The sequence below is a fragment of the Alternaria burnsii genome (genome assembly GCF_013036055.1).
Source record: "Alternaria burnsii strain CBS107.38 chromosome Unknown 701, whole genome shotgun sequence".
In the NCBI taxonomy this organism is placed as follows: Eukaryota; Fungi; Ascomycota; class Dothideomycetes; order Pleosporales; family Pleosporaceae; genus Alternaria; species Alternaria burnsii.
Window position 1 is genome coordinate 443900 of NW_024066124.1, and position 25340 is coordinate 469239.

At 51.6% G+C, this 25340-nt stretch overlaps 12 protein-coding genes across 12 annotated transcripts; 7 read left to right on the plus strand and 5 right to left on the minus strand.

Moving 5' to 3' along the window:
• Nucleotides 1-657: 657 nt before the first annotated feature.
• GT037_009977 (uncharacterized protein) lies at nt 658-1821 on the plus strand (the record flags this gene model as incomplete). Its single annotated transcript, XM_038935024.1, has 1 exon — nt 658-1821. The coding sequence occupies one exon, from the start codon at nt 658-660 to the stop codon at nt 1819-1821; it is 1164 nt and encodes a 387-aa protein (XP_038782438.1).
• A 231-nt stretch (nt 1822-2052) lies between these two features.
• GT037_009978 (uncharacterized protein) lies at nt 2053-3207 on the minus strand (the record flags this gene model as incomplete). Its single annotated transcript, XM_038935025.1, has 2 exons — nt 2053-2832; nt 3064-3207. The coding sequence occupies 2 exons, from the start codon at nt 3205-3207 to the stop codon at nt 2053-2055; spliced, it is 924 nt and encodes a 307-aa protein (XP_038782439.1).
• Nucleotides 3208-4391: 1184 nt separating this feature from the next.
• GT037_009979 (uncharacterized protein) lies at nt 4392-7732 on the minus strand (the record flags this gene model as incomplete). The annotated part of the gene is made up of 3 exons (XM_038935026.1): nt 4392-4522; nt 4579-7143; nt 7234-7732. The coding sequence occupies 3 exons, from the start codon at nt 7730-7732 to the stop codon at nt 4392-4394; spliced, it is 3195 nt and encodes a 1064-aa protein (XP_038782440.1).
• Nucleotides 7733-8614: 882 nt separating this feature from the next.
• Nucleotides 8615-12515, plus strand: GT037_009980 (dna repair endonuclease xpf; the record flags this gene model as incomplete). Its single annotated transcript, XM_038935027.1, has 6 exons — nt 8615-8859; nt 8910-8982; nt 9037-9148; nt 9198-9231; nt 9514-9670; nt 9720-12515. Coding segments are annotated over 6 exons (3417 nt in total), but the record flags the coding sequence as incomplete, so codon positions are not given.
• A 304-nt stretch (nt 12516-12819) lies between these two features.
• GT037_009981 (eukaryotic translation initiation factor 1a) lies at nt 12820-13453 on the minus strand (the record flags this gene model as incomplete). Its single annotated transcript, XM_038935028.1, has 3 exons — nt 12820-13007; nt 13069-13336; nt 13433-13453. 3 exons carry the CDS (start codon nt 13451-13453, stop codon nt 12820-12822), a joined length of 477 nt encoding a protein of 158 aa, XP_038782442.1.
• Nucleotides 13454-13752: 299 nt separating this feature from the next.
• On the plus strand, nt 13753-14358 carry GT037_009982 (uncharacterized protein; the record flags this gene model as incomplete). The annotated part of the gene is made up of 1 exon (XM_038935029.1): nt 13753-14358. The coding sequence occupies one exon, from the start codon at nt 13753-13755 to the stop codon at nt 14356-14358; it is 606 nt and encodes a 201-aa protein (XP_038782443.1).
• Nucleotides 14359-15273: 915 nt separating this feature from the next.
• Nucleotides 15274-16331, plus strand: GT037_009983 (uncharacterized protein; the record flags this gene model as incomplete). The annotated part of the gene is made up of 2 exons (XM_038935030.1): nt 15274-15555; nt 15603-16331. The coding sequence occupies 2 exons, from the start codon at nt 15274-15276 to the stop codon at nt 16329-16331; spliced, it is 1011 nt and encodes a 336-aa protein (XP_038782444.1).
• Nucleotides 16332-16709: 378 nt separating this feature from the next.
• GT037_009984 (uncharacterized protein) lies at nt 16710-17231 on the plus strand (the record flags this gene model as incomplete). Its single annotated transcript, XM_038935031.1, has 1 exon — nt 16710-17231. One exon carries the CDS (start codon nt 16710-16712, stop codon nt 17229-17231), a length of 522 nt encoding a protein of 173 aa, XP_038782445.1.
• A 554-nt stretch (nt 17232-17785) lies between these two features.
• Nucleotides 17786-19697, minus strand: GT037_009985 (maltose permease mal61; the record flags this gene model as incomplete). Its single annotated transcript, XM_038935032.1, has 3 exons — nt 17786-18456; nt 18515-18960; nt 19033-19697. 3 exons carry the CDS (start codon nt 19695-19697, stop codon nt 17786-17788), a joined length of 1782 nt encoding a protein of 593 aa, XP_038782446.1.
• Nucleotides 19698-20593: 896 nt separating this feature from the next.
• Nucleotides 20594-22078, minus strand: GT037_009986 (tryptophanyl-trna synthetase-like protein; the record flags this gene model as incomplete). Its single annotated transcript, XM_038935033.1, has 1 exon — nt 20594-22078. One exon carries the CDS (start codon nt 22076-22078, stop codon nt 20594-20596), a length of 1485 nt encoding a protein of 494 aa, XP_038782447.1.
• Nucleotides 22079-22581: 503 nt separating this feature from the next.
• GT037_009987 (msf1 domain containing protein) lies at nt 22582-23421 on the plus strand (the record flags this gene model as incomplete). The annotated part of the gene is made up of 1 exon (XM_038935034.1): nt 22582-23421. One exon carries the CDS (start codon nt 22582-22584, stop codon nt 23419-23421), a length of 840 nt encoding a protein of 279 aa, XP_038782448.1.
• A 584-nt stretch (nt 23422-24005) lies between these two features.
• On the plus strand, nt 24006-25018 carry GT037_009988 (uncharacterized protein; the record flags this gene model as incomplete). The annotated part of the gene is made up of 2 exons (XM_038935035.1): nt 24006-24186; nt 24243-25018. 2 exons carry the CDS (start codon nt 24006-24008, stop codon nt 25016-25018), a joined length of 957 nt encoding a protein of 318 aa, XP_038782449.1.
• Between the last annotated feature and the right edge of the window lie 322 nt (nt 25019-25340).

Consider the following 25340-nt stretch of genomic DNA (forward strand, 5'->3'; position numbering starts at 1 on the left):
TACATGTCGTCATCGGGCCAGCGAGGAAATTACAGTACTCTACATAGCTTGTCCTCAATCTTTTCTATTCCTGTCTGATCGCATTGCATAGAATATGAATAAATGTTAACCCTTCCTTAAATTGCAGACATGTGCCATCCACTGTTCCTCAGCCCTACCGCTGAAGGGCCGAACGAGCGCCCAGCGGCGGGCGCATGTCACTCACCCCACCTTCGGGACCTACGTCACCTTTTGCACATGGCCTTTGCCGGACTTGGTACCGCGTGTGATAGGCTGACTTTCCAGACCCCAAGAAAAGTCAACACCATGAGTGGTTCCATCGTAAGGTCCTTTCTCGGTTCCGTTCTTGTAGCCTTGCCGGTCTGCCGTTTGTCATGTGGCGTTTAGTGAGGCGCGCCTGATTTTGCCCACTTTCTCTTCCTTTGAAACGCTCGTTCAACCACTCTCGCTTTTGCACAACTTTTCTGACTTCTTATGCTCTTTGCGACCATTCTACGTCAGACTGCTTCTGGACCAATCAGTCGCGGCGCTACTACCACAACTGCTATCGCGCACACCACTACTCGCTACCAACGAAAGAACAGAGTTGCCTGTCATTCTCGACAGTCGACTATAGCTCAATATTCTCATACCGCATCCTATACTACATCACCAATCATGGGCAAGAAGAAATCAAAAGGCGAATACAATGACTTCCTAGATGGCGAGAAGTTGCGCGACAACACCGAAATCAGAACGACATTGCAGGGCTTCGCGGCAAGAGATATTTCACCATCGCTCGGACAACAAAAGCATACAGGTAGCAAGAACCAAACCAAAGGCGGAGCAAAGAAACCACAACTCACACACTTCTTATGCCTTCCCTTGGTCACCGATGCGAGCAAACCTCAACTGCAAAAAGGACTGGAGAAATTCAAGGAAGACCTAGCAAATGATGGCCCGGTACCCACAAAGGCTGTCCGGCCAGTTGGCACGTTGCATCTAACGCTGGGAGTAATGAGTCTCTCTCCCCTAAAATTAGAAGAAGTGAAGCAAAATCTGCAAGACTTGGACCTACACATCCTCCTTCGCGACATCACCCATCGACGCGTGGCAGAAAAGGCTGCCGAATGTGGCGAGATAGCAGAAAACCTCAATGCAGCAGCCATGCCCGACACAGACGCTTTGACGATCAACCTCGGATCTTTGATTCCCATGCAAGCACCACATAAGACAAGCATTTTGTACGCAGAGCCTCAAGACCCATCACAGCGCTTACAGCCTTTTGCTGCGGCGTTACGAGAACAGTTCGCAGAGAAGGGACTACTGGTGGAGGACACTAGACCATTGAGATTACATGCAACGATAATGAACACAATCTATGCGAAGCCGAGGAAGCATGGAAGGGGGCGACCCAAGAGCCAAAGACTCAAAGGTGGCTTGAAGCACATGGAACACAAAGTCTTGCCCCACCACCACAATAATGGCGAAGACACTCAAAACACCCTAATCAACGACGTCAACCTAGAAGATGAAACTGCATCCACAGCGGGCTCTCTAGATGGCAACGAAGCCACCGCATCTCTCGATGCCTCGACAGCAGAAGAACCACGTCCAACCGGTGAAGGCCATGGCCCAGATGGCAAAAGCTGGATGCGCTTTGATGCTAGGAGTTTGATCGAGAAATATAAGGGTTTTATCTGGGCGGAAGGGGTTAGAGTGGATAGAGTTTGTATATGTAAGATGGGAGCGAAGAAAATCTGGAGTGGAGGGATAGAAGGGGAGGGTGAATTGATAGATGAGCAGTATGAGGTTATTTGTGAAAAGGAAATCTTCTATTGATGGAGGGTAAGATGGGATATATGCTTTGCAGTGCTGGTTCATTATAGATTCGAGGAAGGAAGCTGTGGTAATACGCTTGTTGAGGTAGACGATCAGGCACGTATTACTGAGATACCTGGCCTGACACACCAGCGTGGGTACACAGTACCATACCTCACAATCGCACGCATCGCAGTGTACTTGATTCCTACGCTACAACGCTTTCGACCCTCGAACTTACCCATACCACCTTCACTCTCCACGTTGTAGCTTGCTGATTTCCGCTTCAATCCTTTCCGCCTCCTCCACCAAACCTTTCTTCCTTTTCGCCAAATCCCTCATCCCCTTCTCGCCAGCCTTCCCGTACAACTCCAACTCTCGCCTTGCCAGTGCCTCCCGATCCCATAGCGCCCTCTTACCCCCACCCAATCCCTTCCTATACTCTTTCAGCGCATCCACAAATTCCGGTGGTGGAGGATGAAGTAGAGTATGGATCTTAGCCTGTAGACCAAGTAAGACGGCTTTCGTCTGGAGGAGTTCGGCGGATGATTTGGTGTGTCGGGCTAAGGCGCCTTGTTGGGTTTGCTCAAGGATTTTGATGCTGGTTGAGAGGAGGGTAGAGTGCGTGTTTAGTAGTGTTGTTAGGGTGTTTGTTAGATGCGTAGTTGCAGCCTGGAGGTCACTGGGCAGGGACTCTGTAGCGGAGTTTTCAAGAGTCTGGGCGATATTTGCTAGTGAGGAGATCGGTGGTACGGATGATGGGGATGCGATCATGCAGAGGTAGTCTGCTATGGTGACGAGTTGGGTTGATAGAGCGGAAGCGATGAGGCCTATGTTTGAATGGAAGAAACCGATGTCGCCGGAGAGGATGTCTCGATCCGATGCTGAGATTTGACCATTCAATTGCGCAGTCACAATCTCTATAACCGCGTGGAGGTCTGGTGGGAGATCCATAGCTTTTGATGGAAGGGTTGACAATGATGTTGTGAGGATTTGAGTTGTATGCAAGGTTGTGAGGGCGGAGATTAAGGTCTAGGTACCTGTCAGCATGAAAGAGTGACGCTAGGATACAGCATAACTACATGAAAGTAAAGAAGTATGAAAAGACAAAAGGGTAGAGTAGCTGTTGATAGCCGATCTGACGTAACCTTCATAAACGACAGAACACAGAATTATGCATTGGGTACCCCGAACAAGAAGAGACCGCAAAGATCGAGGACAAGTCTCGCAATCTTGAATATGCGACATTGAAAGTATCACTACCTTTCGTATTTCATCATGCACGCGCTGCTTCTTCGTATCTCTCGTCGAGCCATTAGGGTTGAGCTTTCGGGTGCAAAGATCCTTGTACAAGATTTCGAAGTTGGGATTGCGTTGTAGCACTGTAGGATCAATAGGTGGAAGCATGATGGCTCCCGTACTTGCGCGGCGTGGCTTGAAGTTACAGCTAAGAGGGACGTGACGCGAATGGTGACTAGGTGCAGTAGAGGTAGGTAGCAGCGGGCGCTAGATAGTTGTGAGCCTAGCGGCTTGGCCGACACTTCACTCATGTCGCCGATCTTAGAAGACTAATCAATTCGTTCTGCTCTGATCTGGTGTCAGAGTATTTATCATTTTAATTGAGAACAGAATTCGTCAGAAGTCTGACAGGGAGTTTTCAACATCCAACACATTTCACCATGCCGGAAACACGAAACACCACTTCGACATACCACCTCTACAACCGTGCAGGGTCGTCATGTGCGCGCCGAGTCCGCATCGCCCTATGTCTAAAACGCGTACCCAACGTCCGTACTCATGACGTAGACAAGTACTCAAGGACCACCATCGGAACAAAAGAGTATCTCGCCATAAACCCCAGCGGCGCGGTACCCGCCCTGATCCACGAAACAACATCATCGGGACATTTCACAAAATCACGCTTCGTGATCACGCAGTCCACAGCCATATTGGAGTATCTGGATGAAACATTCCCGTCAGTTTGTCCGTTGTTGCCGCACGTGTCTAAACCAGAGGAGAGAGCAAGGGTGAGAGAGTTAGTAGCGATAGTGACGCAAGATATGTTTCCTTTTGCGAACCGGAGAAATGGATTGAGATTGCGAGAGGTTGCTGGCGCGACGGAAGATGGGCAGCGAGAATTCATACAGAGAGCTCTGAATGAGGGTTTTGATGCTTATGAGACGATGGTGGGGAAGTACGGGGGAAGGTATAGTGTGGGTGATGCGGTAAGCATGGCAGATGTGTGCCTTTTGCCTCAGGTGTTGCAGGCGCAGCTGTGGGGCATATATGTATTGGGATGTGATAGATGGCCGTTGATCAAGAATGTCATAGGGCAACTGGGTAGAATTGAGGCGTTTGCAAGGGAGATGGATGATATTGCCGTAGATGATGCGACAGTCGTAAAACCACTGCCTTGAAGTAGCGCTCGCAGGTAATGAGTAGCGAATATTTTACTCGCTTGATGCAAACTATAGGACAGCAGCGCCGTAAATGCTTGGAACTGAACGCCATGCCAAACGCCAGCTGGACTAAACAGATGCACATGAGCATTGCGAGAGAGAAACCCATCCAGATGATAGCACGACAGACCTTTACATGACGATGCAATTCTCCTCCTGTTGTTTCTGATTCGTCCGACTAAGACGTTCTCGCTTCATCTGGACTTTGCTTCCACCACGCTTGAGTTCTTCAAGTCGCTCTTGAGCTTTGGGAAATTTATACGCTACAAGAAGGTTAGTATTCTCCTTCGCAATATAACACAAAGTTTTAGAAACATACCTGCAGCCCGTCCATACCACCGTTTCGCCTCATCCAAACTCCGTGGGCAGCCTATGCCCACTTCGGTGAAGTAGCCCATGGCGAAAAGCGCTTTTGGCAATGGTGGCTCTGCGCACGCTGCTTTCCGTGCCCAGAGATAAGCCTCAGTATCGCTTTGCTCGAGGATACCAGATGTACCCGTGAGGTACCAGCCCGAAAGTGCGAGTTCACTCTGGTGTTCTTCCTGAGCAGCTGCTTTAGTGTACCAAGCTATGCTCGTGCGCGCGTCAATAGGGCAGCCCAGAAGTCCGTATTCATACGCTTGTCCGAGACGAAATTGAGAGAACTTGTAGCCGAGATCGGCTGCTTGGTGGAAGAGCGATAATGCATATGCCTCGTCGCGTATGATCCGTTCATTGCCTGTTTGCGCTTCGTAAATAAGTGCCAATTCGTGGAGCGCGTGAGGATTATCTCGATCTGCTCGATCGGCGGCTCGCTTGAGCATGTTGATGGCTTCGCCAAAGTTCTTCTGCTGGCCGAGGAGCCCCTTGAGGAGAATCATGCCCATCTTGTACATCGCAGGTGTGTCTCCCAATGCAGCAGCACGTCGATACCACTGTACGGCTTTGAGGGGATCCTTCTTGGTGCCACCGCCTTCCTCGTGGCCCATCTCGCAGCAAACGGCTGTTCGATAAGCACTTGCAGCATGGCCACCCTTTGCAGCTGATTGATAGAGCGTGAAGGCTTCTTTTGTATCTACTTGCAGACCAAGCAATCCTTGCCCGTAGCAATCGGCGAGATAGAACATGGCGTCTGGGGAACCGTTGCTGACTAGCTTCTTGATGATCTTGTGAGCCTCGAGGATAAACTTCTCGCGATTTTTGTTCTTTGTCCTAGAGTCAGCTGTACCTCCTTCATCGATGAGTACGCTCGATGCTTCTACAAGCTTTTTCGATAGTTTCAGACCAGTAACAACATCGGACGGATTTTGCTTAAATGTGTTGCGCAGCCTGTTTAGCTCATCGTAGGTGACAGGGTGTGACACTGCACCTTGTCCACTGTGACGCTGTGTGGATGGGTTGCTTTCGTAGCTGGTACGCCCAGGTTCACTGTTGTATTGTCTGACGGGTGGTGGCCTTGCATTTTGAGGCGCTTGGGGCTGCGGTACCTGTGGCTGTTGCTGCATGAGACCTTGTCGTACAGGCATCGGATGCGCCGGTAATGCGTCTGGGTTCGATGGCGGTTGAGTAGTACCAGGTCTTCTGCCCATTGGGTCGCTCGGATTGCGACTTGGTGCGGGCGCAGCTGTTCCTGGTCGTTGGATAGGGTTTCCGGGTGCGGGCGACGCGAAGTTCCTCGTTGTGTTCGGAGGTGGTTCTGAGTAGGTAGTGTCGTCTGAGTAGACCCTCTGAGGCCCAGGTGGAGGACGCCCATATCTTGGGTCTATATTGGGCGGTTGGCCATGCATTGGACCTTGATGAGGCGGTCCGCCCTGCATGCCACCAGGCGCCATGCCCCTCTGAGGCGGTTGTCGTCCTCGAACGCCATTCGGCAAACCATTGGGCCCTCCAAAGCCAGTGTTTGCTCTTGGCACACCTGGCATTGGAGGGGCATCTGCAGCCATTTCGTGTACGCCATTCGCATACTGCCCGTTGAGATCAGGTTGTGACCGGCTTCGCTGCATCTGCCCCTGGTGGTTGTTATGCCCCATGTCTTGAGAAGCAGCTGGCGGAGCGTAAGCGCTCAGGTCATGGGACGGTGACAAGTGGTTGTCAATTGAATCGCCTCTCCGATGCCTGTTGTTGGTCTCCGGGATAGCATCGAAATTGGGCATGTCTATCGCTGAGTCTTCCTGTCCATAATAGTCATCGTAAAAGTTGTCTAGCCCTTGTTCTTCGCTGTGAGCCTGTTGCTGCTGGTTCGGGGCTTGGGGCTGGTATTGCGGTTGTGGCTGTTGTTGTGGCACCTGAGGCATAGGAGGCCTTTGCCCATGCTGCATTGGAGGTCCGTTCTGTTTCACACCACCCGCAGTTGAAGGCCTGGGAGGGATGTAATCTGGTGATACAGGCCCATAGTAGCCGGACACAGCACCAGGCTCGGCAAATTCTTGTCGACCACTGTAGCCGGCCCCTTGGCCTCCGCTTGGTGTTGTGTGAGGCATCGTTGCAGATCGCTGTGTATTTGGGCCGAAGGCTCGCCTCGAAGGCGACATGGGATCCGATGTGCGATGTGGTTGTTGTCCTCTACCAGCATCGACATTCATGGGTGGTGGTCGCTGTCCAGATGGCATCCGGTTAGGGACAGGGCGTTGGCCCTGGCCCTCAAAATGCCCTGAGTCCTGCCGGGGATTAGGCATCGACCTCTGCTGTGGTGGGCCTCGGTTCTGAGGCGGCGTATGTTGTCCTCGCCCAGATGAGCCCGCAGGCTTCGCTTGTCCTCCGCTGTCCTTGATCTTCATTTGTGCCATGCTCTGGTCGAGAGGTTTCGAGCCACCTTGCTGCGACTTCTGCGTCGGGAAAGTCGGAAAGGGGTTGTCATAAGCAAGAGTCTTAGGCGATGTTGGTTGAAAGAGTGAACGATCCAGGCCTGTTGATAGTAATTAGTACGCGATGTTGTCATGTAGACGTGTAATATGCCGTCCTCGCCACATGGAAAAATCAGGACTTGGGGACATACCTGGTGGTCTCGACGCACTACGTCCTTGTTGTGGGTTGGACGGCGGTTCATTTCCTCGACCTGTTGGTCGGCTTCGCGAAGCCTGTCGCTGCTGCGGAGGACGCTGGCTCTGAGGCGGTGGTCTTCTACCTTGATGTTGCTGGGGTGGTGGTTGCTGATAGTAGGGCTCATTGTACGCTTCTTCCTGGTAATACTGGTCTTGCGGCAGGTGTCTGCGGCCCTGATTTGGCTGCGCTGGTCTCGAGTACCCATTCACATCTTGGTAGCCACCTTGCTGCTGCGCATTGCCCCACCCTCCTTGCTGCTGGTCATAATGGCCATTATTCCATTGCTCACTGCCGCCCTGGTCATAGCCGTAGTCGTAGTCGTAGTATTGTTGCTGGTCATAGTGGTTGTCGTAATTCTGGTACTGCTGCTGCTGTCTTTGCTGTGGTCTTCCTTGGTCGTAATATTGCTGCTGCGGCTGCGCGTAATTGTCGTGTTGTTGTCGATGCGCCATGACGGCGGCGTTATCGGAGAAGCCTAACCCGAGGCTGTCTGTGAAGAGGCTAGTGAGCGATGGTGATCGCGTCCGACCGGCGGGGCTGCAGCTCTTAAAGGCACCTGGGGTGCAATCTCTCTAGAGCCGGAGCTCGTTAGGCTTGTACGTAGCGTAGGCTGGTAGTCGACGTGGGTTTGCCGTTGGCCGAGCTGGCTGTGAACCGGGCTGTGTGTTGCTTGCAAGGTTGACAGGGGTGGTACAAACTCAAAGAACGGTCATATGGCCACCAAGAACCAGGAAGACCTTACGAAGGTGAAAGTCGAGGTGTTGAAGGAAGAATGTCAATAGTAGAACCGTCACTTGCACATGCTCTACAAAGCAACGCCAATTGGGGGCTGCCGCTGCCGTCCTCAAACACGGGGTGACCTCTAATTAGTTCGATCTTGCGTTTCAACCCAGTCTGCCACCCAGCGCTGGTGCAACCCAGGAAATGAATAAGAAAAGGTCCCGCTTTAGCTTCCTTCGGCTTTGAAACGCGAACCCAAGACGACTGGGATTCCCGAGCACGCGAATCGTCGTTGTTAAATTGCATTCGCATGCGAGTAGATTAAATGAGGCATTTGCGAATGACACCTGAGTAACACCGTCAGCTAGAGCGACTGGGAAATCGACATGATGATCAGTATCAGCCCTGCGCAAAACAACCCAATTAGTCTGTGTCACGCAGTCCCTATACGGACCAAGTCGCAGAGCCGCTGGAGATCATACACATCATGCAGTCTAAGAACAGCCTACCAATGAACGCGCAGACGACGATGCTGATCGCTGTCCCTCAGCCTCGGGTAAGCGTTCGCCGCCTGCAAGCACTTGAGACCCACTGCCGGCTGATGCAGCCACAGTGGCGGTGCAAGCACACGTGATTTCCGGCGCGTCAAGCTAGCTTCGTTCGATGAACAATCCATGGCACTTGTGTGGATCGTCGACTTCACCACCCTAGCTGCACAAGACTCCACCAACGACCCCGATACTCTGATTCAAAGGCCACAGCTACAACGGGACCTTACAAGATACCTTCAGAGAGATTCTGAACATCACCAAGAAATCGTCATGCCTTCTATGTCAACCTACATCAAAGCCATCTCCGGGTATGTTTGCCTTACGAAGGCCTACGGGAGTGTGCTAATGTTAAACTTAGAGGCGCAATTCTTGTAATAGGGGGCCCTGCGCTCGTATGGTATGTTACACCAACCGAGGAAGAAATCTTCAAGGTATGTATACTTTGCCACGTGCATACGCCAAACAGCTGCTTATATCCCGTGTAGAGGTATAGTCCGGAGCTGCAGAAGAAGGCTCTTGCAGGAAGGGAGCAGAGACAGAAGGACTTTGACGCATTTGTTGGTCAATTGAAGGAGGCTTCGCGTTCAGACAAACCAAGTCAGTATTTCTTCTGCAGTCATCACCAGGATCGCGCTAACGGAATTAGTCTGGGCTGCACAGAAGGAAATGGATGCGAAGAGGTCAGAGGCGGAACAGCAGCTCCGCAGAGAGGAACGGGACGCATATGCTGCTGAAAGCCGGAGAAGGCAAGCAGAGATCAGAGAAAGCGCGAAGTAGCCGGCCAACGCCAGACGACTTTCATTTCGCCATTGTATATTTATCTGTATCACGAATCTACGCTTCCAAACAACATCTGGGACTCACTGAAATCCGAGACAGGCTAAGACACCAATGTTTTGTTTTCGGGATAGTAGTGGTGAAATATGTTGTTTATGGAGTGTCTTTACGTGATGGAATTTCAGTGTTATAGCGAGGCGTCGATCTCGTGACCTGGAGTGGGTTTCGCGAAGCTTGGAACGCGCATCTACCCCAAACCTCCATCTCGCCCCACCACGACCGTCGGAGCAAGACCCAATGCCCAGCGATGCGCAAGCCCCCGTGAAGCTCTCGTTGCCTCTCGTACGCTTAACCTATAACATTTGCGTACAGCGTGCTGATGACATCATAGGAGTTCCAACAGGACATCTTCAATGAACTGCGCGAGGAAGATGAGCTCGTCCTTCTTGCGCGCGGCCTCGGCCTCTTGCGCATAGTCACGAACCTTCTCCACTCCTACGATGCCGCCGGAAACAACCTGATACTACTCGTTGGCGCCGACGATCGCGAGAATGTGTGGATTGGCGAGGCGCTGGCCGAGCATGCGGCAGTCAGTAATGCGCCCAAGTGTCGTGGGCTGAGTCTAGTCAATACCGATCTGATGAGCGTTGGAACGCGCGAGAAGATGTATGCGCAAGGTGGGATATTCAGTATAACGTCACGCATCCTCATTGTAGACTTTCTGTCTGGGCTGCTGAATCCAGAGACGGTGACGGGTGTGGTGGTACTACATGCTGAAAGAGTTGTTGCGACATCTCTGGAAGCCTTCATTCTGAGGATTTATCGGCAGAAGAACAAGGCAGGCTTCTTGAAAGCATTCTCGGATACGCCGGAGCCCTTCACCACTGGATTCGCTCCGCTCACCAACATGATGAAGAACCTGTTCTTGACGAAACCAGCACTATATCCAAGATTCCACGTTGCAGTCGCAAATTCGCTCGAAGGACGTAAGAAAGCTGAAGTTATTGAGCTGGAAGTGCCCATGACGGAAGCTATGCAGGACATACAGAACGCGGTACTAGCCTGCGTCGAGGCCAGTATCAGCGAGCTCAAGAAAGCGAACCCAGGCTTGGAAGTGGAAGACTGGAACGTAGACAGTGCCTTACACAAGAACTTCGATCAGATCATCCGACGTCAACTAGATCCCGTCTGGCATCGCACAACGTACAAGACGCGACAGGTCGTCCGAGATTTGTCGCTGCTTCGTACCATTCTGCACGCGCTTCTTACGTATGATGCGGTAAATTTCAACAAGTATCTCGACACTGTTCTGGCAGCCTCGCAGCCACCACCGGGATCAACGAAGCAAAATCAATCTCCATGGCTTTTCCTAGATGCAGCTGACACCATCTTCACCACCGCAAAGCGAAGGGTATACACAGGCAAGGTGTCCAATACTGAGTTAGCCAATGCTTCGAATACTGTACCAGAGTCTCTTCAGCCAGTGCTCGAAGAATTTCCCAAGTGGACGCAGCTCGCAGAAATTCTTCAGGAGATTGAACAGGATGCTTACTTTAACCCAACGCCGCAAGACTCATCCAATGGCTCTATACTCATCATGTGCGGCGACCAGGGCACAGCGTCACAGCTAAGAGAGTATCTGCAGACCATGTACGTCAAGCCAGAGGGTTCACCAGACGAGGACGAGAACGAATACGAGCCATCGGCGAACTTTATGATGCGGCGTAAGCTACGCAACTACCTTACTTGGAAACGCGATTTCAGTAAAGTCAGTGCCGCGTTATTCTCGGAGAACCAGAAAGCCATCAACGGCAGTACAGATAAGAATGTTCAAAGCGGCATGCGCCAGACTTCCGGTAAACCTCCGCCTAACAAGCGGCGCCGCATCAGAGGCGGTGGAAATGCTGCAGCAGGACCATCGAGATCCGATACGGGAGCCATCCGTACTGCGGGAGATAAAGACGCCCACATTGCTAGTCTCATGGCTGAATTGGAACCTTCTGAGATTGAAACAGCGCAGAAGCCTGGCGAAGTAGGTTTCGACCCCCTGGACAACATGGAAACCTACTATGAACTCTTTGATGTGAACGACCTGATTATCGTACATCCTTACTCTGGGGATCTGGATGAACACATTTTGGACGAGACGAAGCCCCGATATGTCATCATGTATGAGCCCGACGCAGCATTCATCCGACGCATAGAAGTATACCGATCGTCACATACAGACCGAACGGTAAAAGTCTTCTTCATGTACTACGGGGGCAGTGTAGAAGAACAACGGTATCTCTCTGCCGTCCGTCGCGAGAAAGACGCCTTTACGCGGCTGATCAAAGAACGTGCAAACATGGCTTTAACAATGAACTCGACTGCGAACCTCGCTCCAGAAGAGTCATTCCTCCGCACGATCAACACCAGGATCGCAGGAGGAGGCCGTCTCGCCGCAACCGCCGAACCTCCCCGTGTCGTCGTCGATGTGCGAGAATTCCGGTCCTCACTCCCATCCCTGCTACACGGCCGATCTATTGTCATCGTGCCCTGCATGCTAACAGTAGGCGACTATGTTCTCACACCCCAGATCTGCATCGAGCGGAAATCCATCCGCGATCTCATCCAATCGTTTGCCAACGGCCGTCTCTTCAACCAAGTAGAGTCCATGATGGAACACTACAAACACCCCATGCTGCTCATCGAGTTTGACCAAAACAAGTCTTTTACTCTCGAACCTTTTACTGATTTCTCTGCTGGTAGCGCTGCTTCTGCCAACGCGTCGGCGACGACACCCGATCTCCAATCCAAACTCGTCATGTTAACGCTCGCCTTCCCCCGCTTGAGGATAATATGGAGTAGCAGCCCTTACCAGACGGCCGAGATCTTCTCTGAGCTGAAGAAGGCGCAAGATGAACCTGATCCTTTGAAGGCGGTGCAATTAGGTCTCGATCCGAATCAAAGTGGAGACGAGATGCGCAGCTTTAACCAGACGAGTCAGGATATGTTGAGGGCGCTGCCGGGGATCAATGAGAATGCGGTTTCGCAACTGATGCTTAAGAGTGAGAGTATTTATGAGGTGGCGAATATGCAGGAGAGGGAAATTTGTTGGTTGATCGGGACGGATGTTGGGAGGAGGATCCATCGGTTCTTGAATCGCTCCGTGTATGAAGAAGTTCAGTGGCAGAACTTTAGTTAGCTTGTCGGGTAGTATGGACTCTGGGACGAAGATGTTGGCAAATGGGAATTTGGACAAAGATTATGGATGTATCATTCCTCTATCCCATGATGCATGTAAAAAGGTACCCAGTACCCATAATCGTGGAAAAGGAAACGTGCCGAATGCACTCGTCGTTTACATGATATCGTGTATTCCTCGGCACCTCTCAAACCATCCGCCCGCTCGCAAGAAGCAGCATTTGAGCAGCCCGGCCCCCGCCACAGCAAAGCAGCAGCCGCGAAGCAAGAGCCGAGACAGCATGGCGGATCTCAACTCCTCCCCCTCAAATGTCGTCAATGTCAATCTCCTTCTTGCCGGTACCGTCGGCCTCGTCCGAGTCGCTGTCGTCGCGATCCTCGTCGAACTCGAAACCGATACCCTCGTCGCCTTGGTCGCCGTAAGTGTCTGTCTCGTTGATCTTTGCGTTTTCTGGGAGCTCGCCATAGGCTTTTAATGAACGGGCTTCGTCGGCTGTGCGCGTGTTAGTAACCGTATCTCACAGTGTTTGCTGCGTGTGCAGTATGCGACTTACCAGAGTACTTCATGATCACATCACCCTTCTCGTCTTGGTAGTCTCGCAGCGACAGGAGAATGATGTCACCCTGGTTGATCCAGACCTTCTTCCTCAGCTTGCCGCGGATATGGGCGAGACGACGGGCGCCGTCGAAGCACTGGGCTTCTAGACGACCGTTTCCAAGCATCTTGACGACTTGGGCGTATTCTTGGCCTTCCTCCTTGAAGACGAGTTCGCGCTTTTCGTTGTCATTCTCGTTCTTACCCCTACGTCGGTTTTTACCTCCCTGAGATGTACGTTAGCGCGTGTTGAGGTTTGGGCGTCATCGCGGTGAGAGTCGTGGTGGGGGATGTCGCCCCCTCCAAATAGAGTGTTGACGTACCTTTCCCTTGTTCTTGGGCATATTGGCGGTAGTCGAAGTTTGGTGGTGTGTTGGTGGAGGAGTGGACTGTGATTGCGGTAGGAGCTTCGCAGGGCGCAAGTCTTTATGTAGTGGCGGACCCGGTTGTTTGCACAGGTGGATTCCGACTCACTGTGGGAGCCTTCGACATTAAGCGCTAACAGCACACCCTAGTCCCGGTGTGGCCTAGCACGTCGTCGCTCACCCAAATCAATCCATCTGCGGTTCGAGTGCTTCCAACTTCACCCCCACCTGTCTTTCTTTCACCCTACGTCACCGTGCATATGAGGCATGGGAAAGCCATGAGTGCCTCGTCACTCATCGCCAAGCAGACGCCCAAGACGTTCAAAGCCTACTACACCCCAGCGTACAAAAGTCTCGTCTCCCATCACGTTGCAACCGACCCCTCGCATCCCCTCTACGAGACGCAGCGCCGCAGACAGGCCGAGAAGAAGGAGGAGGGACTATGGTGGCATGCCACGGCCAGCGCTGACTTGGCCAAGTCCAGTTGTATAAGAACATGGGCTAGACGGCGGCTACGCAATGCTGTAGTCGACGAGCTCAAGGCGCGCGGATACGACGAGACTGGCAAGTTCGCCAAACCCAAGATTGTGCCGCAGCGGGCAGATTTGATGGCCAGGGTAGGTGCAGGCCGGACACTAGATCTGAAGGGAAGCTTGAGATTACATGTACAAGCCCCTCTGATCCCTGCCAAATACCTAGACATACGTGCAGAGGCTGGGGCTGTCATTGATGCTCTCGAATCTGCTACAACCAACGGCGCGCCACGCGGGTATGCATCAGAGAGGTCAGCCAAAAATCGGTCATTCTACAATCCACTTGCTGCATCTGCACAGCCATCTTGGCATCGGACACAAAGACCCGTCGCGAAGTCACGCCAGAGGTGACGACTGGTTCTGCACTCCGATTGAATTTGTAGAGTACAGCTAGCATCCATAGTCTGTCGCATTGACCGGTGAGGGCCGGGATGCTCTTGCGAATCGACGATACCTTGGCCTTCATATTCATGTATCGTTCCTCGCCAATCCAGCCTTCATACGGGCCTGCAACAGTATTGTGTGCGTCGAGAAGAAATGAGGTCAAGCGTCCTATGGATACACAGCGCGCAGATCCATAAAGACTCATTGCACCTTGACCTAAATCAGCTTAATATCTGCCTAACATCACCCCTCCTCTGAACCTGTCTCTCACAACGGTTTCGGTACAAAGTCCCGAAACAGACCTTCCACACAGATACTCGATTCCCTTTTGTAGTAGTCAACAGTTCTTCGTGGATCGCAGCGGAGTCTCCACCGGGCCAATGGCTATTAGTTGTCGGGTTCTCCTTGGCTCCTGTTCTGTGTAATTGGGTATCTTTGGGTCTACTAATGAGTTGTTTCCGACATGGACGATCAAAGTTCAGCATGCCTGCTCGTATACCTAGATCATTTTCAAACACAGTCATCTAGAAACGACATGATCTTTTGTAAACACTTCGACTGAATAGACACTAGAAGAAGCTACTCGTAGCAAGCATGAATATGAAGTACACAATGCATGCTGCTGTGAAGTAGCTGAGTCAACCAATGAGCTAGCTTCGGCGTCGAATGCGGGTCAGCCCCCGCCCACAAAGGATTGGTTGATCGATTGCATGACCCACCATCGATGACAGCACATCTGTCCTACATCCAAAGTTCCATATCCAGGGCAAGTGTATACTAAGTTCGGGTATCCAAATCCAAACTCTATCTACAAACTGGATCCACCATCTGGGCAGCGTGGTAACATTGACAAACAATCATTCTCCTCACCAGTCACGCATCATGGATTCCGAAAACAAGAACGAGTTCCAGCTCTTCACATCCTTGCGATATGATCCGTTGCTTCTCAGATCGGACGAGAATTCAAGGACGATCCTGAACTTTGTAACACCTTCGCCTTTTTATATGCTTGCGTATCACCGAGATCGCATGGTTGAAGCCGCCCAGCACTTTGATTTCTTCGAGGTCGAAAAACGACTCAAAGATGGGAAAGCTTTGCACGACGAATTATCCAGACAGGTACAAGAAGAGGTCAGGAAGACAGGAAAGGATGAAGCAATGAAGGTATAGATAGCACCAAGACATTATGCGATAGGACTAAGATTATGTAGCTTCGACTTTTGTTCGACAAAGCCGCCAACCTGACTGTGGAGTTCACTCCCATACCCGCTGTACCACTGTCCACACTATACCCCTCATCATTACATCCACCAAATTCAGGAACTCAACAACACCCCGCCGACACCTTTAAGCCCTCTCCCTTGACAGGCGGCGCCCTCAGTCTCGGACCCTCGGACACCCTTCCGGCCGCCACATCAACACCACCTGCTCCGCCAGAATGGAAGATCAAGCTGGACACCGAGCCAACACCTTCCTCACCGTTCACATTACTGAAGACCACAAAGCGCGAAATGTACGATCAATCTCGTCAACGTGCCTTACCTGATAACCCCGCCGGCCCGGCCTATCGCGAAGTAATGCTCTACAACGAAGTCAACGAACTTACAGAAGGAACACTAACATCTCTCTACCTCTTCCGTGGCGGACGGTGGGTGACACCACCTGTGGGCGTGCCATCTGGCGAGTTCACGAGTAAGACCTTGAAGAATGACGGAGCTGATGAGGGGGAGTTGAGGAAGCCATTTGCGGGGCGTTGGGGGCACAGTACGAGGAGTGCGAAAGTCGGGGCGGGTGGGCAGAGGGGAACGAGTCGAAGGTGGGCGTTAGGAAGTGGGTATTGTATGGAGGAGCCGGTGGGAATTGAAACGGTCGAGGTTGGGGAGGGAGTGTGGGTTAGTAATGGGGTTAGGGGCTTTGGTTTTGGAAGGGTTGTTGCGTGAATGTGCGTTTGTTGCGTTGATGTATTAGCTGCGCGTTGTAGGGCTGGTCTGGAAATGGAGTGGCAACATAAAGAAAAGCCAACCTTGGATCATTGATCCACTTCATCCACTGGTAGTAAGATGACGCACAGCAGACGAGCCAGTTACATCGCTCGCAACTTGAAGTTTTGGCGCAAAAACTACATCCCCAAATACAACTCGTTGCGAACATAAGTAGCTTGGACCATCAGTCTATGCTGTCCAAATCATGGGACGAATATGGCCAGGAGATACAAAAACGTCTGACAAGCCATGTCCTCTTACACCTTCAAGTCGCCGCACCTACCTGCAACAATTTTTGAGAATATTCATCTGCGTACTCTTGCACAACTATTCAAAATGGCACCACTCTGCAACACGCGCGAAACGTTCAGTAAGACTTACCTCTATACCAGAAAACCTCGACTTTGCGCATCCAAAGACGAACCCCGTCCATCTTGCTCGATATGTACAGAGCCCTGTACCCTGACTTTCATGGGATCAACACACCATGCTCTACAAATGCCATTGTGCTCTCACGTCTTCGGCGCATCCTGCATCGAATCTTGGTTCGACAGAGCAAGTACCTGCCCACTATGCCGCAAAGACTTCTTCCCCACGAAGCCAGAAGAGATATCAAAGGAGCTTCAAGACCTTCCGGATCTCTTTGTTCAGATGTTCTCATTGCTGGACGAGATGAAGAAAAGGTATCCACAAGGAAGAAAGGCGGTAGCAGGCATGGAAAACATGATTGCAGATCTGGGAGAGAAAATTGTGAGAGATACTGAGGAAAGGAAGAAGAGGAAGGAAGAAAGGGAAGTAGCAGAATGGACAGAGGTGGGGCGGCGAGATATTGCTTATTTGGAAAGATGGAGACGGTAGGTCATGCTAGAATATTCGGAAGAAAGATGAACTCGCCTACGAGCTTTGGATATTGCCTCCGTCAGCTAAGAGATTACTGTCTTTCTTGCCTATGACTTTGGTCCGGATATGGCAGTGCACGGTGATGCTGGAATGGACTTTTCAGGTATAATTCGCCATACCCGATCATCCGTTACACAAAGTGTGATAGATCAAGCTGGGAGACTGGGCTTATCGGAGGCTGCTGAGGATGTAAGAAGAAAATTGGTGAGCATTATTGACACTCTCATCGCGATAAGGCAAGGCCGAAGCTGGTGGAGGCAAAGCTGAGAATTTCATAGCTGCATGCACATGAAGAGGTGCTTACTGAAAATGTATTCATATCTTTGTGAGGGTTGCAATCAAACCATACATGTAAAATGAAACCAATTCCCTGATATTGGTTGCGGCAACATGACTCCTGGTTGCGGCTTTATAAGCTCTGGCAGTTGATTAACGGAAACGAAAAAATTCGTAGAATCGTCATAGCGTGTGTTCCTGGCTCTGGCCCATCTAGCTTGTACTGAACATTCTTTCTACACCCTGTTCTTTTCTCCTTCTGTAGCGCGTAATCCAGCAATCGCAAAATCCGTACTTTTAAATTTCCTTGCGCATACCTTCTTCTCAAAAAGCTCGTCGAGCTCTCCAAAAGTCCGACCTTTAGGTTCAGGAAGCCGCCACCAGCTCCACAAGATACCGAGTACGCTTGTGCCTGCCCAGAAGAAGCCAGCTTTGGCACCCCAGCCCCACGCTGTCGGATTCAACATGCGTGGAGTGATAATGTTCGTGATGATACCAGAGATGTTGTAGCAGTTTCGCGCTAGAACGATTGTTTTGCTCCTGAGTCGTGTAGACGGGATCTCAGAAACGAGTGAGTAGCAGATAGGGCCAAGAGTCGCGTCGTATGCCAGTGTGAAGGCCAGTAGTAGCGCTGCGATGGTCCAGTTCAGCGGTGAAGGATGAGGGTCGATGATCTCTGAGGGATTCTTTTTCGTTTTTGAGTGGGCGGCGACGAAGTCGTTCACGCAGGATAGGACACCAATGAGCAGCACAAAGATGAATGTTAACGCTTGACCGGATAGATATAGTGTACGACGCCCGAAGTGCGTCATTAGTGCCCAGGAAATAAAAACGCCTATGAGGCCGAGAGCGAATTGGCCCAGTGAGAGAGTGAAAGCGTGGGTGGAGCCATGGCCAGCTTGTTCGTCTAAGAACAGTCAGCATACAGAAGCCGGGTAGTATTGTACACAGCTTGAGTGTCTTACAGAAGTACGTAGAAAACCCCATGAATGTACCACCACACAGTGTCTGGATGATCCAGACCATGCAAGTTATCTCGGTCCTACGCTTATCTACCCCTTTGAAGCAGTCTTTGTAACTTGTGCCACTTTGCGTCTGTTCTTCTCTCTTGTTTGTCTGTATCATCGTCTCCATGGCGCCGGTTAGGGTTGTCTCAAACTCGTCGTCCGAACTCGTTGCTGGTTTTGTGCGCAGCCGGCGCAGAGTCGCTCTCGCATCTTCAAGGCGATTTTGACGGATGAGCCACCAAGGTGATTCAGGCGCAGAGCAGACGGCGAAGAATATTGGGATCGGAAATATCCATTGGAGGGCGAAGGGTATGCGGTAGGACCAGGTTGTAGTGTTGTCAATCATGCCGCGCATAACGACGGATGCTATCAGTTGGCCGAGTACCCAACATGCGTTGACATAACTTGAAGTTGTTAGCGACACCGAATCCTCATGGTCGCCAAATCTTGAAAGGTGGGATCCAGCTGATACTCACGTTGTCAGATAAGCCCTCAAGGCCACTGGGCAGACATCTGCAGCATATGTAGTACATATGCACTGGAACATACCCCAGGGCATGCCTAGTAGACACTGTCCTATCAACAGAACCTCCTTACTTGTGGCGAAGAAAGGAACAAGTATAAACAGGCTCATCGCCACCAATCCTACCATGAGCGTATAGCGGTACCCGATACGCTCTGCTAATGTTCCTGTAGCAAAGAGCCCTACAATCTGCCCCGCCAAGCCACCATTCACGAGTGCGCTTTGCCAGTCAGCGCTGATTTCGTACCGTCCATTCGCCTGCAAACTACCGAACTGTTTCCTAAACGCTTGCATCGAGAATAGATTCGGGACGAGGATGGTCGAAAAGCCCTCCATGATAAGCGTCATCGATAATAACACCGACCACGTTATCGCTTTGGGATAGAGATGTATGCCTTCGCGGAGCGACATGGAGCGCTCCGCTTCGTTGTTAGTCTCGATGAAAGTATTCGACCTTTCTCGTATCGGGTCTGCAACCTCCAGTCTCGATATCGCGGGTTGGGGGGTCAGACTTTCCGCTCTGCTGGGGAAATCTAGTGGATCTGAGTGTCCTTGCCACATCAGCTGCTGATCAAAATCGGCGATACCGTGTCGCTTCCGATCCATGGCCGATACCATGATATCGTCGTCTGAGGTTGTCTTAGTTGGAGGCTCAAGCAATGGTGCGACTTGACGGAGACCGGAAGTGGGGGAGGAAGTGTAAGTCAGTCAAAAGAAAGACATGCAGACTGTCATACCCCAGTTATATTGTACACGCGGGGATGCGGAGATAGGTAGACCGTGGGGTCACGAGGCATTGTGACGCAGGTTGACGACCTGGGTAGGGAGCGCAGAGCATGACATGCGCATGACCTCAGATGAGCGAGCCATTCTAAGCAGAACCCCATAATGACTACCTCTAGTGGACATTTGCGATAGGCAGCGGCATAGGATAATACAAAGAGTCAAGTAAGCAAACGATGAGTCCTCCGACTAAATTGTTAGCCGGTCAAAAAGAGAGCCGGTCAAGTCTTGGAGACGTTGTGGTTTGAAGAATACTTGGCAGTTCGACGGATAACCAGTTGCCAATAGTCAAGTGATAACAATGCAGGTTGATTCCGAAGCAGATTCAAGCTTTACGATCGCCCGTTGCGGGCCGGACGGGAACACGCGAGTGGCGTACCATTGTTGGTAAAGCCAGAGAACGGTAGACTCCACAGTGTGACCCGTCCCTGTATCGTCCATTCCAAGTGCTCGGAGCGACGAGCAAATTCGTTGGAACCGCCTGATACATCTCGCATTCGGACCCAGTAAATACGGTCAGTGCTGCCTGCCAATGTCTGGATCACGTTAGCATATTGTCTCGATGTGATGCATGATGTTACATCGCGTAATTGATCAGAAAGTACCCCTCGGAAAACCTTGTAATCAATGTGCCCGCGGGACGCTATCAATAGGCTGCAGGTGATATCGACATAGGTACATTGGTATCGTGCAACTACTTCTTCAACAGAATTTCAAGTTTTGGACCTGCTTTACTGCTTGGCCGCAGCAGCAGCTTCCTTCTCTTTCTTCTTGCGCTCAACCTCAGCCATCTTAGCCGCCTTCTTCATGGCGTTCTTGGTCATGGGCTTTCCGTCGGCGTCAAGCATAGGTCCCCCACTCTCAGCATCCTGGGCCGACTGTTCGAGCTTGGGCTTAGTGGGGTTGGGGTTACCCTTCCACTCCAGCTTCCGTGGACGAAGGAATTCGTCTAGCACATCGTCTGTGACTTTTGCTCTTGCTTCTTGGAACTGCTTGACGTACATAGTCATGATGTCTACGCATTCCTTCTTCATCTCGCCGGTCAACAGCTCGCCTTTACGGTAATCCTCAGCTAGTTTTGTGAGTTTGGCGTCATCGTCTTCAAAGTAAGAGATGTATTGGTAGGGCACGTCAATATCAGGGTTTCCACCCTTCTCGCGGTGAAGTTCTAGCGTCTCTTGGCCGCCAGAAAAGGCCTTGGTGTTGATCTTTGTTTTGATCTGTTTTGGCGTATCGCTCATGTATATAGCAGAGTTGGCATCAGATGCACTCATTTTGCCACCAGCACCTTGCAATGAAGTGAGAAATTTGGAATGAATGAGGGCTGGTTTTGGCGAAGGGAGGTCCATCCTGTTGCAGTTCTCACGAACCAAGCGGAAGTAGGGATCCTGATCAATGGCACAGGGGATCAGGCAGGGCAAGGCAGCGAGTTTCTTGGAGCGTTTGTACGTCTTGTAATCCTCGCCCCAGATGAAGGGGTATGATGAAGCAAAGGCGGCAACACATTGCTTGGCTGCGAATGCGTTGCTACCAATGTTGGTTGAGCCATCAAATCCGAAGGCGCCCCGGACTTGATTGTTGGTAATGAGCTTTTCGAACTCGGTAGCGTTGAGACTGAAATGTCGGTTGTAGCCGGACGAGAAGAACTCAGAGTCGATGTACATGAAGGTCTTGTTGGGGTCGAAACCAATGGCGATGATGTCCTTGGCGTTCTGCCGCGAGAACTCGTAGACTTGCTCCTGCTTCAGTTTCTGCTTGAACAGAAACTTCTCGTCGTCGGTCAACATGATGACGAGCGGGACGTCGAAGACATCTTGCAGCCACTTTGTGAACTCAAAGGGAATCGTGTGGCCAATGTGCATAGCGTCGCTGCTGGGGCCGCGACCAGTGTACAGCAGGAAGTCGTCGCCGCGCTCGTATGTATCCAGAATGAGCTCCAGGTCGCGGTGTGAGAAGAACAGGCCTCGCCGTAACCAGCGATGTGGCTTGTGGCCTGTGATGCGTTCGAAGCGCTCGAGCAGTGGTTCGTCTATGAGCTTTGTGGCCCACTGCTTCGAGATGGCGACATAGTCGAATTCCTTTTCGTTTCCCTCCTCGTCGACTCCTGCTGATACATCCCAAGGGTCGATTTTCTGTTCTGTTGCTTTGGAGACGGGCTGTGTCGCTGTGTCGGCGAGGGAGAGGGCGGCGACGGCCGGTGGCTCTGGCTCAGTCATTGCGCGCGACTATGGGATGATTCTAAGCGGGTCAAAGAATCAGGGAGAGGCGTGGGCTGCGTTCCTTTGGTGTTGTCGTTGACTCACTCACTCACTCACGATTCGACAATTGAGGACCCCACTCTCGTTTGGCGTTCCTGCCTAGACCTAGGGCTGCCCCGCACCGCGCCACATGCACGCGCCACGGCTCAGCCACGCCGGCGCTGGCGGGAAGAGGTGCCGACACATGTCAGCAAAACTCGTCATGGCACCATGGTCGTGAGAGCTCCAGACGTTTCTATCCGGCATCCTCACACCACCGACACCGACGTACCGCCTTACCCCACCTCAACGCGACTCTCCAGCCCGTCCAATTGTCACATCACGGTTGGATGCGCTTGACGATGCAACTTCACCATCCAAGATAGAAGACCGCGCGCGCTACAGGCTGCCTTGAGCTCCGACCTACTACCGTCTTACTTACATCCACCGCCCGCCGTCTGTCCGACCACTACGGCGCCAACATGGTCAAGTTCTACTCTTCCAACGAGACGTACTCGTACCCTTTCCCCGCCGTCTCGCTCGCCTACTTCCTCCGCTATCCGAACCCTTACTCCACTCACGTGCTTTCCACCGACACCATCGCCCGTCACTACGACCCCGACACGCAGCGTCTAACAACTATTCGCCTTCACCTGAAACGCTCAAAGCTCCCCTCCGCCGTTCTCAAGCTTGTGCCAAAGTCTCTGCTTGGCGCCTCGGCTGGCGGTGAGTCCCAGACTTACATTCTCGAAAAGTCGGTCGTGGATATCAGAGAGGGATGGATGGACACCGAGTCACGCAATCTGGAATGGACTGGTGTCTTGTCCGTCGTAGAGAGGCAGAAGTTTGTGCGTCCCTCGCCGTCAGTGTCCCAGGACATGAAGACGCGGCTGGGTACCGAAGGCGCTGCGCAACGTCATGGCTTCATCAACTTTGGCGGCAAGGGCGCTGGTGCCAAGATTGAAGACTCGGGTGAGACTACCGACGTCACAAGCTCCGTCACATTGCACAGCCACATTGGCGAGACTTGGAAAAAGAAGCGTGAAGCCGCAAGGGAGGATGCCGTTGAGGACGAGCAGCCACAAAAGATGGGTTTCTTGCGGAGCTGGGGAACCGCGGCCCTGCAGCGCAACATTGAGAAGATCGGGCTTACGCGTGCGCAGCGAAGCCAGCCCAATGCGCGCGAAGGCATGAAGGTCGTCCTGGAGCGTATGCGCGAAGGCGGCCTTGTCGGGGTGCTCGAGGGCATGCGACAAGACCGCGAAGCCATTCTTGCCGGCCGCCCGTTAGCGACTCCAAGGGCAATCAACAAGGACGAATAAATTGTCGGCCAGATGGTGGTCTTGGCCACTCGAACAAATGACGAGTCCCATGTTTTCGATATGAACATTCAGCGACGGCGCAACGGTCTCTCTCCCAACTTTGTTTCTTTTCGTTATGCCTTTGCTCTCAGGAGCAGTTGAGGCTGGGTTCTGTGTTACTATTACGCTTCTCACGCGGTATTGTCTCTAGGTTTGGAATGATGAAAACGACGTTAAAGCGACAGGCGATTCTTTTGCACCATATGGCGAGTTTTTGCAGGCATCATGCTTTTGCGAATCTCAACCGCATCAAAAAAGAAAAGAAAAGTCGATTCCGGCGCTGCTCTCTACTATAGCTCAAGTTGCAAACTTAACGTTGGTCGTTGATCTTAATTCGTTATTGGCACTGTCCATTTGCCTGTGTTGCCCACGTGGTAGTGACAGTTGGTTGCCTCTTCTGTAACGTGAACGCAACTCCAAGCAGCAACGGTCCACCCAACATCCTTCTTTTGCATTATGCTCAGTCATCTGCATTTCCTTGCGAAAGACCACCAATCCTGTTCCTATCTCAACTCGATTCCTAATCTCAAAAACCTACTATCGGCATGTCCGCGCTACGAGATATTTCAACGATACCGAATACCACAACGCGCACCTCTGATTATTTACTGCCGCCACTGTCGGATGCGGATAATCTATGGCACTCAAAAATGAATTTTCCCGTACGGAGTAGCGATATCTCAACACCTCACGAACGGCTTGAGGAGTGCGACCGCTTTGAGAAAAGTTGGTCTGGCACCCTCAAAGATCAACTTAGGAGCTCTACTGAAGGACATATGTAGTTTACAAAGGATACGATGCCTACCACTCGCAGGTCCGCAAACTAGACTGGCTAAAAAGTCACCACGCGTACACCGCCTCCCCCGAAGTCTCAAAACACGCCGAATGGCTCATTGAAACCCTTTACGCAATCGTCGCTCGATGGGAAGAAGTCCTACCTTATATCGCAGAGCCATATCCCATACCTCTCAATAGTCCCTCCACATTCCCTTTCAATGCAATTCCGGAACCACCTTCTGGAAGGGAGAGCCTTGGTGTGCTACTGGAAGGCCTTGAAGGCAGAGGCAGAGCGATGATGGGTCAGCCTTTCATAAACAACGCTGATGTCCTCGCTGAGATCGATCTTCCTGGCTTTGGAACGAGACGGGTGCTGAAGGTGTTCAAATTGTTCGAGGTGCAACAGCTTGCTCTACACACTTGCTTTATTCGTAACCTCGTCTTGAGCATGGATAAACTGGAGACTGCTTGTAGACAGCATGGGGTTATATCCACGAGTGTTGGGTCTGGGTGCGTTGCCGATATGCTAGTGGATGTCGAGAGGGATGTGTTGCTGGTTCTCACTCCTCCTGCGATGGAAAGCAGCGATGGGCCTTTCGATGTGGAGAAACCAACCCTATCCTTGAGCGTGCTGGAACATGGCTGTTTGACACAAATCCGAAGTAGAAGCACAGCCGTGCGTAGAGGTGGGAACATCATGCGTATTGCTCTTGACAATCGCTCTTACTTGCCCTTCGACAACTCGACTGTTATTTCATTCCAAAGGTGTTCAAGCTCATGACATCTTCAAATGAGTCTGTGGATGCGTAGGTACGTAGGCAGATATTAATGAGCGAGAGAAGTGCGGGGTACCTACATAGATAGGGTCGAGCCTCAGCCTCAGCCGTCAGCATCATCCCATTATCTTTGTGATTAGCTGTGCAGTTAAAAGTCTCAATGCCAGCCTGCCCGATGAGTAGTAACCTCTATCATCCCCCCAAATATCACTTTACTTCATTCAGCAAAGTCATCGTCTTGTGGTCGTCTTCCTCTAATGCATGTCCCCCACACACTGCGGACCATCGTTGCCATCTTCCCCACAAACCACGTGTTCGATGATGAAC